This window comes from Megachile rotundata, chromosome 5 (genome assembly GCF_050947335.1).
Source record: "Megachile rotundata isolate GNS110a chromosome 5, iyMegRotu1, whole genome shotgun sequence".
Lineage (NCBI taxonomy): Eukaryota > Metazoa > Arthropoda > Insecta > Hymenoptera > Megachilidae > Megachile > Megachile rotundata.
Window position 1 is genome coordinate 17956455 of NC_134987.1, and position 12495 is coordinate 17968949.

A 12495-nucleotide genomic window follows, 5' to 3' on the forward strand; every position below is an offset into this window, starting at 1 on the left:
CAAATTTGGAACTTGAAAATTTCGAAATTTGATAGCGTGGAAATTGGCAGATTTGGAATTTGAAAATTCCGAAATTTGGTAGCGTGGAAATTGACAGGTTTGGGATTTGAAAATTCCGAAATTTGGTAGCGTAGAAATTGGCAGATTTGGGATTTGAAAATTCCGAAATTTGGTAGCGTAGAAATTGGCACATTTGGAATTTGAAAATTCTGAAATTTGGCACAGTGGAAATTGGCAGATTTGGAATTTGAAAATACCGAAATTCATAGCGTGGAAATTGGGAGATTTGGGATGTGAAAATTCCGAAATTCGATAGCATGAAAATTGGAAGATTTGGGACTTGAAAATTCCGAAACTCGTCAAAGTGAAAATTGGCAAATTTAGTATTTGAAAATTCTTAAATTTGGTAGCGTGGAAATCAACAAACTTAATATTTGAAAATCCCAAAATTTAGTGCCATAAAAATTAGAAAATTCTGAACCTTGCTAACACAGAAATGTGAAGATCAAAAAATTTACAAATTTGCAAATCTACCATGGGAACGCAAGAGCAAAGCATAGAAAATAACCGGAAGAGAATAAAGAAACGACGGATTAAGAACGTCGATGATTTATGGTAATTAATTACCGTTCGGCACGGTAATTAATTGCCGTACCGCCAAGTAGTATCCAGATGCAGGTGATGCTATATAATAGTTAACGTTATTGGAACAGCGTTCACTTTCCAGCGAACGCTATGTAATAGGAACGTGTGTACAAATGTCTGCGTTTACGTATCATTAATTATCTTGCACGGCGCACTTGCGATACCGTTTCGACCGTCGGATGGACGGTTAAATTTGCGCTTCGTTGTTAAATGCTGCGCTCCACCATCTATGTGACCAAGTGTTACCACGATAGTCACATCTGTTTTGTGTTGTTTAACTACGAATTCCTTTTAACATTCGCGCGGCCTTTGGCGGCTCCTTTTATGCACTCGTAAACCAGTTTCCTTTCATTCATTTCCCTCTTATTTACAAATTGGGAATTAACCTGTTTCCACTCCTTTTTTCTCTCCTTCCCTCTTTCAAAACTTTTTATACTTTTACTAATTGAATCTTTATATTCTTACAAAATTTAAATTCTCAGATTCTCAAATTTCTACATTAGATTTCTAGATTTCTATATTTCTTAGTGAACAAATTTTTAGATGCTCAGCTTTTGAATTTTTAAATTCCTCTATTTTTCAACATTCTTAAATTCCCAAATTTCCATAAGTTATTGTTGTGATGTTTGATATAGGATCTACATCATAGAGTTTCGACACAATAAGTAAAGCTAAAGAACTTAGCTTAGAAAGTGATCCTAATAACCAAGTATATAAGTACCAAGAATAATTCCAAAAAGATCCCAGTTGCTCAAGAAAGAAGTAATCAAATTAACTCATAATTTCTTAAAATCCTAATTAAATAACGCGTCATTACGAGCGGTTTTTCCCAAAATCCTGAAAAGTTAAATAAGCCATTTTAACAGAATTACAAGATCGTACACCGCATACAATTACGGCAGAACTTTAAATCTCGGCAAAGTTGAGCGCGTGACGTGCAACGATTTCGAGTACAGCTTTATTTTCCATAATACTTTCGAAACAATTTTCCAAGACGGATAACCCGGCGGAACGATCGTAGTTACCAAAATGCACCCGTACAATGTCGTTCTTTATTCATGACCAAGTTCTATCTTCCTTTTTTTTCCTTACGTTTCCTACGGTCGTGTCGTCTACCGCAACCGCTAACGCCACCATAATCTCATTTCTTCTTATTCCTTCGGCTTTTTCGCCGGAGAACTCGATCTTACTTTCCGGGGACACATCTCGCGCTATTCCTCCTCGAATTCAAGATGTTGCCGCAAATCCCAAAGGGAAAGGTACCGGTCTTGCCCTCCGTGTTAGCGTGTGTCCTTTACACACGTACGCGTTCACACGTACACATCTGACAACCGTACGACGATCGTACACGAAGCGTTCGCCATTTCCACTTTAACGCACGTCTGGCTCGTTCTGTCCTCAATCGCTTTTCACTTTTCAGACTGAAGATCGAATGCGAGAAGCTGGCCAGTGAGAAGACCGAGATGCAGAGGCATTACGTTATGGTAAGGCACTTTGTAAGTTCGTTTCACGTATTTTTTAGTATGTCTGGTCGAATGCTTGCCTACCGGTGTGGACTCTTTGCTTTAACTTCTGTTATTTTACTGCTTTACTATTATTTTGCTGATTTACTATTTTATTTATTAGTTGTGTATTTTATTTATTACATTGGTTGTGTATTTTATTTATTTCATTAGGTGTGTATTTTATTTATTTCATTAGGTATTTTATTTATTACATTAGGTGTGTATTTTATTTATACCATTAGGTGTGTATTTTATTTATTCCATTAGGTGTGTATTTTATTTACCATTAGATGTACTGTACTGTTATTTTACCGTTCCATTATTCACGTAACGTATACTCTTATTTTGACTGAATTCAATTTGCAACGGGGACCGTAGAACTGTTAACAATGTGGAGAGGTAATTTTCTGATTGTTCTCTGTTGTTCTACACGTTCAATTATAATACTATTTGACTATTCTGTAATTCATGTTACACTTCTCTATTTATCAAAACATTTATTTTTATATCTAACACACGAGGATGAAAAGTTTAACACTAAACCTACCATATATGTATTTCATTAAAAATGAAGTTAAAAAAAATAAACGAAACATATTCATTCTTTATCATCAAAATCAACTCTGAGTTTAAGGGACGCTCTTTAAAAAAATGTCTACCTAAAATCTTGTGGAGCCATCACTTTGTTTGGTAGTTTTAGTGTTAAGAACCCATAATCTCACACCGAGTTTCGCAATAAATTTTCACAATGGTAATCAAAGGCTTAAAAAATTTCTACCCTTCCTATTTTTGAGCCATGCCCCGCGGCAATCAACCTGTTAACTATTTACCATCGAAATCAGAGAAATTTCATTGAACGAAACTCTCCCTCTCGTGGCACGCGGGCCTATTGTTCAAATTATCGATAGACAAGGGTAATCGTAGTGAAGGAGTCGGGTTTTATAAGCAACGAGGTTACAGGGCCGTTATTGAACTCGGTAATCTTTGTCGCAACCCTCGCTGTCGCTCGGCAATGGAGAAAAACGATCGATATTGTTCTCGCTTCATATTGCCGGCTCTTCGATTCAGTTCCCATCAGCGCGAAGGCAATTAGCTCAACCAACCGTACTAATCGTATCGCCATTGGTAAGGAGCTTAACTTGGACTTACCTATATTAAAGTGCAGCATTAACGTAGACCGAAGTATTTGCCACGGGAGTCCATTTCATTTTCCGTTTCTTTATTAAATATTTATTAACGCGATAATAAAAATTCCGCAGGAATTTCGTTCCTCCATGTTTTTGTCTTTTGAACATTTTTATGTATAGATTTTCGAACATTTTTATGTATTGTCAGTCGTAGAAATTGTGCATGCGTTTTGTTGAATAATTTGTAGCTGTTTATTTCAGAAGTGTTTTGACAAATTCCTGTTGAATTGAACACTGCAGAAATAAATTTAGATCCACGTATTTGGAACGAAAGATTGTGTAACAGTTTATCGGCTGCGAATTTATTAACAGACTTTGGTACCATTGACTGGGAATTAATTAATAAAGTTTCGATCATTAACGATTCATTTGCTAGTAAATTGAAAATGGAATATACTGTAATAAGGAGGAAATTGATATAGGTTAATCTTTTTCGAATTGCATAAATAAATTCAGCTCACAGTGAAGTATCAGAAAATGGGAAGATACTTCTTCACAAGTATAAAGTTTTTACCATTCAAACGAGTTCAAAATTGACAAAAATTGTACTATTCTACAAAAGCAAAGTATAGAAAGTAGAAAAAGTTCTTTTGTACCAATTAAAATAAATAAATCGACACATATTTCCTCAAAGTTTCTTTCCGAAAACAATTTTCGCGTCTTTCGATGGTCTCCAGAATCCCCGAAGCCCTCACGCGTACTCGGAAATAGGGGAAGAAAAAGAAATCAGGTCGTCTGTTTTATTTCCGTGTATAAATTCACCGATATTTGAGAACGTGCTCTAACCGTAGCTGGTTATGCAGGTTCTGTAAACTGTTCTGGGTATATGAAAACGTAGGGTCAACAACCCTGCTCGGTCCTGGATTTATTTTCACCCCTTAAAAAAAAAAAGACGAAAATCTCCGATGGGGGAGACTCCTATTATTTTAAACGTACCGTCTGCAAACGTTACACGCGTCGCGATCGTTCATAAACTTGATGTCTTTTTTTAACGTCTAGCGATAATACAGTCATTTTCGTGGGGGGTTAAAGAGGGTAAACAAGGGAAAAATGGTCGACGCCATTCGGAAGTTTACGAAACAATTTGACGACACGATTTTCATTTTTTTTTTTTTTCGAATCCCTCGGTGTTTGTTTGCGAAATTTAACCCTTTTCCGGTCGGTTTATTTACGTAACGTGAGCAATCAGAATTCGTCGCACTATATGAGCACAGGCATATTTACACGCGATTCTGATAAAAAATAGCTACAATTTATATCGTCGATATTGTTTCAAAAATTGTAACTCTCTTTATATTTATAATTAAATTAATACAAATTGAGGTTCATCGAAGTCGTCAAATCCGAGTATACACAAAATTTGACTACTTCTAAAATTGTCAAACCTTCTCCATTCTAAGTGATGAATTTGTTCATGTCTATAGAAGTACCTCGTATCTGAAATATTTTACAAAGGTTCAAAATTAATAAACACGAAAGGAACAAATAAACCTGAATAAAATGAATAAAGAATAAAAGCTAGAATTCCGAAGAATTTGTTCACACGCGTTCGAAAGTTTCCTAGCATGTGTGCAACAGTTTCAAGGAAGGGTTAATAATGAAAGTACAGGACAGTTGATACGCGCCAACCCGATAAACAGATTGATTTTGAAAGTGAAGTCGTTGGAAGGTTGAAAATCGAGGAGCATGTTCAAAACTCGGAATTGCTCCGCGCGCTGTAGACAACAGTCTGCGTGAAACATCGTCGACCGATAGTGTGTTAACTATACGTTTGATCGTAATTGTCGCGAACTGTACCATCTCTGTACACTGCTACACCGATGTGACACCGTGCAAGCAACCAAGCAGCAAGCTGGGCCGAGTGGTCGGGGGGGTGTGGGGGGTGTCGGTGGGTGGCGGATAAGAGGGATGAGGTAGCGCGGGAGGGGGCGGGTCGGAGGTGACAGAGGGGTTGATGGGGGTTGGGAGTTGAGCCGGTAATCGATATCTCCAAAGTAAACGAAGAGAGAGGGCGAGAAAGAGAGAAAGCGAGAAGGGTGGATGGTCGGGTGAGGGACAGAGACGGAGAATTGCAAGAGGAAGGGTCGGTGAGAAGGGCAGCAAAGGGAAAAGGGGAAGGGGAAAGAGAAGGGGGAGAATTAGAGACAGAGAGAGAAATTGATGTCGAGGGTTTGTCAACTACCGACAAGTATTATACAGGGTGTCCCACGCGATCCGGACATGTACACGAAAATACAAGTGCGCAAACACCTACTAAATTTATGTGGAGATCTCGTGCGCTAGATATAATATCATTTTCAATTTTACCAGCCATTTTAACACGATTATAATTTTTACGTACTTCGTTTACGTTTATTCTCGTGAATGGACATACCTGATTTTAATTATAATGTAATAGACCTTTTCGTTTATTATATAAATTATACAAAACCGTTTGTTAATGCTGCAATGAATTTTGATGGACCATCTGCATTATACGAATATGTCTGCATAAAAATCCGCTTTTATTCAAGAATTTCCTAAAAAGCTACCAAGTGATTTTGAACAGTTTCAAAATGATTTTGTTATACAATATATTTTTATCGCAATGAAAAATTGCATCGATCAGCGAATTTAAAATTGTAGGCAAGAATGTACAATTGTACCTATTTTACTAATGTATTACATCCATCTACGAATGAACTTAATATCCCGCATCACACCGTTTAATTTAGTGCGACACTTTACCCCAGTAAAGTGGAAACGATTTAGATGAAAGTTTCGGACAATAAGTTGTCCCAGTAGCGTGGGACACCCTGTATACGTAAAGTCTGAGAACGAAACGAGTGTTGGTGTAACCGTATGTACAGAGTGCGCGAACGTGTCTCTGATATTCTAATTCCACCCCTGTGTATTTCAACCAGCCACCTTTCTGCCCCCTCCTACAATTCATCCTCCGCGATTTTCATTAGGGTAACGTGCCGCGTAAATCCGAGCGCCGCTTCAATTTCTTTTTTTTTTCCTTTTTCTTTTCCTTTCCTTCGTTGTACCGCCTGCCTCTCTCGTGTTCTTCCCTCCTTTTGTGAACCTCGTACCACGGATCATCGCCTCGCGACACGTCCTTATCCGATACGACCCTCTTCGAAAGCCGACGACTCGTTACGTTCGCGGATATTTTCGTTAAATGACGATGGTTACGACACCGCGTAAATTGCCGATACTTGCCGAACTTTTCAAAATAGTCTCAAGATGCTTGAATCAAGTGTAGGAGATTTTTGTAATTAACGTCGTGATCGTTTCATTATGCAAATGGTTATATACTTTATTGACGTCACGATTTCGAGGTAATAGCTGTTCTAGGGGTTTGTGGAAACGGAAGATTGCAGAATTGGCAATATATTGAGGGTGAAGTAGTATGGCTGTGTTGCAATTTGATACGCGGTAATGCGATGCGAGAGGATCTAATCGGTGACAATATAACGAGACGATTGATCGCAATTTAACGTGTGGTACAACGTGTAGAACAGATGCGTGACAAATGCAGCGTGTTGCAATATAACGCGTGCCAATACCGCGCGTGCCGATACAGCGTGGGACAATAAAGAGCGTGCCAATACAACGCATGACAGCACTGCGTGTTAGAAGTGCAATGCGTAGTAACTCAACGCGTAGCAAATACCACGCGTGGTAATACAACACGTGGATAATATAACGCGTAGCAAATATAGTGCGTGTGAAATTCAACGCCTGAGATATACAGCGCGGGAATATAACACGCGTGGTAATATAACGCGTGCCAATACAGTGCGTGCCGATACAGCGCGTGTCAATACAACGCGTGACAGCACTGCATGTTAGAAATGCAATGCGTAGTAATTCAGCGCGTAGCAAATACCACGCGTGGTGATACAACATGGGACAATGTAGCGCGTGTCAATACAACGCGTGAGAGCACTGCGTGTTAGAAATGCAATGCGTAGTAATTCAATGCGTAGCAAATACGATGCGTAGCAAATACGATGCGTGGTGATACAACACGCGAATAATATAACGCGTGGCAAATGTAGCGCGTGTGAAATTCAACGTCTGAGATATGCAGCGCGGGAATGTAACACGCGTGGTAATATAACGCGTGCCAATACAGCACGTGCCGATACAGCGTGGGACAATACAGCGCGTGCCAATACAACGCGTGACAGCACTGCGTGTTAGAAATGCAATGCGTAGTAATTCAGTGCGTAGCAAATACCACGCGTGGTGATACAACACGAAGACAATATAACACGCAGCAAGTATAGTGCGTGTGAAATTCAACCCGCGAGATATATAACCAGCGCAAGGAAAATATAATGCGTGAGAAATCCAACGCATGAAGGAAAAGGGTGAGAAATATAGTGCTTGATAAATATAACGTGTGACGATATAATTCATAAGTAGCACGAATAGCGATCTAACTAGTTGATACACAACGCGCAACCATGCAATACGTGGCAATTAATCACTAAAGTATGTCATATAATAAGCGTCTACTATAATAGAAAGAACTAAAAGAAGAGTACTGATAATATTTTGAAATTTGAAAATGAACTAACTTTAGAGTAAAGTTTGATCGAACAATTATATCTTCGAAAAAGCAGCTTTTTGTTCTATTCCTAGAAACAATTCTGTGTCCACCCACGGGGGTATCATCGAAGTTCGATCTATTTTTATCGTGCCACTAACCTTTCCTCGGGGTTATTCCGTTTTTATCGCGAAACGATAGAGCGCCGTTAAATTAATTCGCTGAAAAGTATCTGGCAGCGTGTGCTTGGATTTATTCGACGTTCCTCTTCATTTTTATTTTATACGCTTTAGAAAAAGTTGTTCAATCGATAGGAAATTAATTTCATTTTTAGCATGAAAGCGAGTACGGTACCGTTCGTATATCGATGGAGCGAAGTTCTGTTTGCAAAGACGTGAAAAATATTTTTATGGAAAGTAGCCGATGCGGTGGGTTTTTCACCCTTTGAAAACATAGCTTTCCCGATTATTCGCGTACACGCGTATATATCGACGCACACGGACACACACCCTCTTTCTCCTTCGTCTCTCTTTATCTCCATTTCGTTTTCCAACACAACAAATTAAACATAACCCACATCCTTCGGGCATGTTTCTTGATTACTTCTTGTTTTTCTCGTTTACGTTTTCGCCGTCTGCTTCTTTTTACAGATTTTATTTCCGCCTTTGAACTTTCTACCCGTGCAGTTTACTGTTTCTCTCTATTTTCTCTTTTCCTCGCTCTCTCCCTCCTCTTTTCACCAACGTTTACGAAGTTTCATAACGGCGCACCGACGTTCCTGGGGTTAACTGTTTTCACGAATTTATCGTTTCTCTTCTTCACCCCTCCGCGATACGTTCTCTGATCTTTCTTTTTCTTCCGTTTCTATTATTTTCTCATTCTTTTTTTCTTTCATTCATTCTTTCATCACGCGTTACAGTTTGCTATTCAATTTTCTTAACGTTGCCAACCTCGTAACTGTTGCCCTCGACTTTGTGACTTCTGCTTTTACGCTGCTATCGATTTCACTTACGTCGACGCGCATCCCTTCTAGCCGTTTTACGATCCCATAGACTCGACGCGGAGGACAAGAATTAACCGCGAGAGCAAATAAATTTTTCCTCGAACGTGTTTTCTTTTTCCTTCACCCTGCTTCCTTTTCCCCCAACTTCCTCTTTTTATCGTTTCGTTAGAGATAACGTCTCCCTTTCACGAGACACATTCTCGCGATCCTGTTTCACCGATTAATGCCTTCATTGTCATAATGCAATTCAAAGGCGAAGTGAATACACAAAAAAAAAAATATAAAAAATTCATTGTCGGAATGCGCGAATAAATGTGCATCAAAAGTGGACTCTCTTTAGTGTAATAATTTTTAAAGTGTGACAATGTACCTTTACTTGACACTTTGTTATTATATTAATTTTGATTTTCAAAATTGTACCTTTGGTTTAGTACAACAAAATGAGTACCTCTGTTACAACAGTAGGTTGTCTTTTTTTATTCCTGACTCATTAATCATAATAATAAGATGCACAAAAAAGTTGTGATAAATTTTTGAGGAGGTTGTACAAGTATAAAATTGCATACGTTTTAATTTTTTATGCAGGTTCAGATTATATTTGTACCTTTGGTTTAGTACAACAAAATGAATAGCTCTGTTACAATAGTAGGTTTGTCTTTTTTTATTCGTGACTCATTAATCATAAGATGTACAAAAAAGTTGCGGTAAATTTTTGAGGAAGTACAAGTATAAAATTGCATACGTTTTAATTTTTCACGCCAGATGAGAATCAGCCTGTAGTAATATTATAGATACTTTTCTGACACAGTGTACTTTTTATCGTACCACCGTTAAAGAAAACGTCTCGCCTTCGTAATTCTCGTGGCCGCAATCAAGCCCGACCGATTAATTATCTATTAATTGTACGAGGAGCGGGCACCTGTGAAAACATTCGAACGAAGGATCGTAGAAGAAAAGGAAGGGAAAGAAAAAGAGAAAGGAGAAACGGGAGCGACAAGATGGAACAAAGCAAGAGGCAATGAGCCAGGAAAAAGTAGGATATATAGGGTAGAGAAACGTGAAAAAGATAGAAAGGGGAGACTGGGAAAAGAGAGTAGGCGGCTCAGTCACCCTAGCAAAGGCTCGCTACTAAAAGATCCATATCGAATAACCGGAGGGGGTGAAATTATCGGTACAACCCCTATTATTGGGTTCCGAACCACGTGAAAATAGAAAAGGAAAGACTGCGGAGATGAGATCGATACGACCCCTACTGCCACACCGAGAGTTTCTCTTCATCCGATTATCGACTTGGCCCGGCGAACTCTTTTCTTCGTGTTTCGGACTTTCGAACGAACCAATATAACGGTTCCACGATGCGGCCAAGAAGCTATTTTATTACATCGCCGAGTCGAATTAATTCCCATCAGGATCTGTCGATAACGCACAATTTACGTTCAATTTCTTCATCGGTGCCTTCTTTTTCGCGATATACCATCCTATCTTTCATAAAAATCGATTTATACGGACGGGCATGCACGAGCAATCTAGAAGTCGGGTTAATTTTATCGAGATACGATCTCGATCCTCGATTTCTCTGTTTGATCGGGAATAAATTATATTTGCTTTCGGATAATCTTCTCCTTTTTCCTCCTCCTTTCTTCCGCCTCTCTTTTAACCCTTCCTACACTTTATGCGCCCGAGTAACATTTATTTATATCAAAATTTACTCGAGAAATCATTACAATTACTCATAAAGAAACTCCTTTATTTTATTAAATTTTTGTTCATCACCAAACGAAGAAATTTTTTATTAACCCTTTGCACTTAATTTTTACTTCCTGCCAACATTCCTTCATTCACAAAATAGATCGAAGGGGTTCTGAATTAAATTGCAACAGAGTGAGGCATGTGACAAATATATTTGTTCTTTAATATAAATAGTAAATAAACGAAAATATGTATATTTGAATAATCCATTTATCTGAATTATTTATAAGATCCAAGAGAAATGTTACAAAATAAATGAAAGGGGTTCTGAATTAAATGTATTGCAACAGAGTGAGATATGTAACAAATATATTTGTTCCTTATTATAAATAGTAAATAAACGAAAATGTGTTTATTTAAACAATCCATTATCTGAATTATTTATAAGATCCAAGAGATGTTATGTCGAGTTACACTTGACATAAGAATGCAAAGGGTTGATGTTCATGCTCAATCGCTAATTTAATTAATTCATGAGTTTCTATTTTTCTAATCCTATTTTAATAAAATGTTGCATCAACTTGTTTGTTATATTCGAACATTGTATAACAAGTTTATAAATAATTTTACAGACCGAACTTTATGTGCGATACAACTCTAAATTTCAGCTCGTTTCAATAATTCCTGTACGATAAAATATACATCAGAACAAGGACAAAAGGTACCATTCCTTCGAATTGCTTTCTCGTGTCAGAGTTCGTGTTTCTATTATCGACGATGTAGCGTGACTACGATATCACAAATACGCTTTCTCTACCGCAAATTAATTTGATTGAGTTCCGATGAAGCGTAGGGTCAGTTGTGTCAAAGCGATGGAAGGACATTAATAAGACCGAAACTTAACCATGGGCTCTAAAATTATTCTCTTAACGATCTTTCTATTGAAATCTCAATTGCATGAAAAATGGAAATTTTATCCGCTGAAGAGAGGTATTCTCATCCAGATGCGTTCTTGGTTCAACAGGTCGCAAATTTCTCGAATCGTGCAAGATCAATTCCGTGTATCGATCGCTGTCATTCTATACGTACAGTTTATTTTATTAATTAAAACCGTACGTTGCATATCGTAACAATAGGATGTTAAATTTTAGTACGCGTCCGATAAACAGGTGAAATAATTTGTGATTAAATTACACTCCCTTCGTTACGGGGAATAACGAATAAATTTAATATAAAATTCTTTTTGCACGCTAAAAATACTGCTGTACTTCCTACATCACAAATCATAGAAATACGTGTTTTTCATTTTTAAAAAAAAAATTAAGCTTTCAGAATTTCAACCCCCAGAACTTAAACTTCATAAAATTTTTACGTGAACTCCCTCATGCAGTTATTTAAAATTATGTTAGAACAGTGAGTGAAGTTAACCCTTTGCATTCGAAGATTATTGTATGCAAACAGCAACTTAATATTAATTAAAATGTTAAAAATGAGTTCTTTTGAAGTTCCACCATCTATTTCACTACGTTCATACACGAGAACTATATAGAATTAGTAAATAACTTATTTCAAATTATTGTATTAAATCGAATGGTGGTGGGCCTGCCGAGTGCAAAGGGTTTAACCCCTTGCCGTGCCATTTATTTATAAGGTGCGTCAGTCAAGACTAACCATTCAGTACTATAACATTAAAACGAACAAAGAAAATAAAAATGTTCTAAGTATTTTATATTCAGGGATCCTTGACAACGCAAATTATAGTTGGATCTAAAATTCAAGTTGAAGAGTATTCAAAATTTGAGTAACATTAATCACATTTGAGTTGTGAGTGCGTCACTCGTCAAAGCACGGCAAAGGGTTAAGGAACATAAAGAGAAGAAATCGAATGGTCGAATTAGTCTTCGGATTGGTAAACAGAACTGGCGA

At 37.6% G+C, this 12495-nt stretch overlaps 1 protein-coding gene across 10 annotated transcripts in view; it reads left to right on the plus strand.

Annotated features, from left to right (window-relative positions):
* Nucleotides 1–12495, plus strand: part of gro (TLE family member transcriptional corepressor groucho) — a 94374-nt gene that overhangs the window by 26925 nt on the left and 54954 nt on the right. For 8 of the 10 annotated variants that reach the window (XM_076531758.1, XM_076531764.1, XM_012285364.2 and 5 more), the window contains exon 4: nt 2066–2141. In XM_076531758.1, the coding sequence (XP_076387873.1) occupies nt 2066–2141 (76 nt within the window). The remainder of the gene's footprint in view (nt 1–2065; nt 2142–12495) is intronic. The other 2 variants (XM_076531761.1, XM_076531763.1) reach the window with 1 other exon arrangement.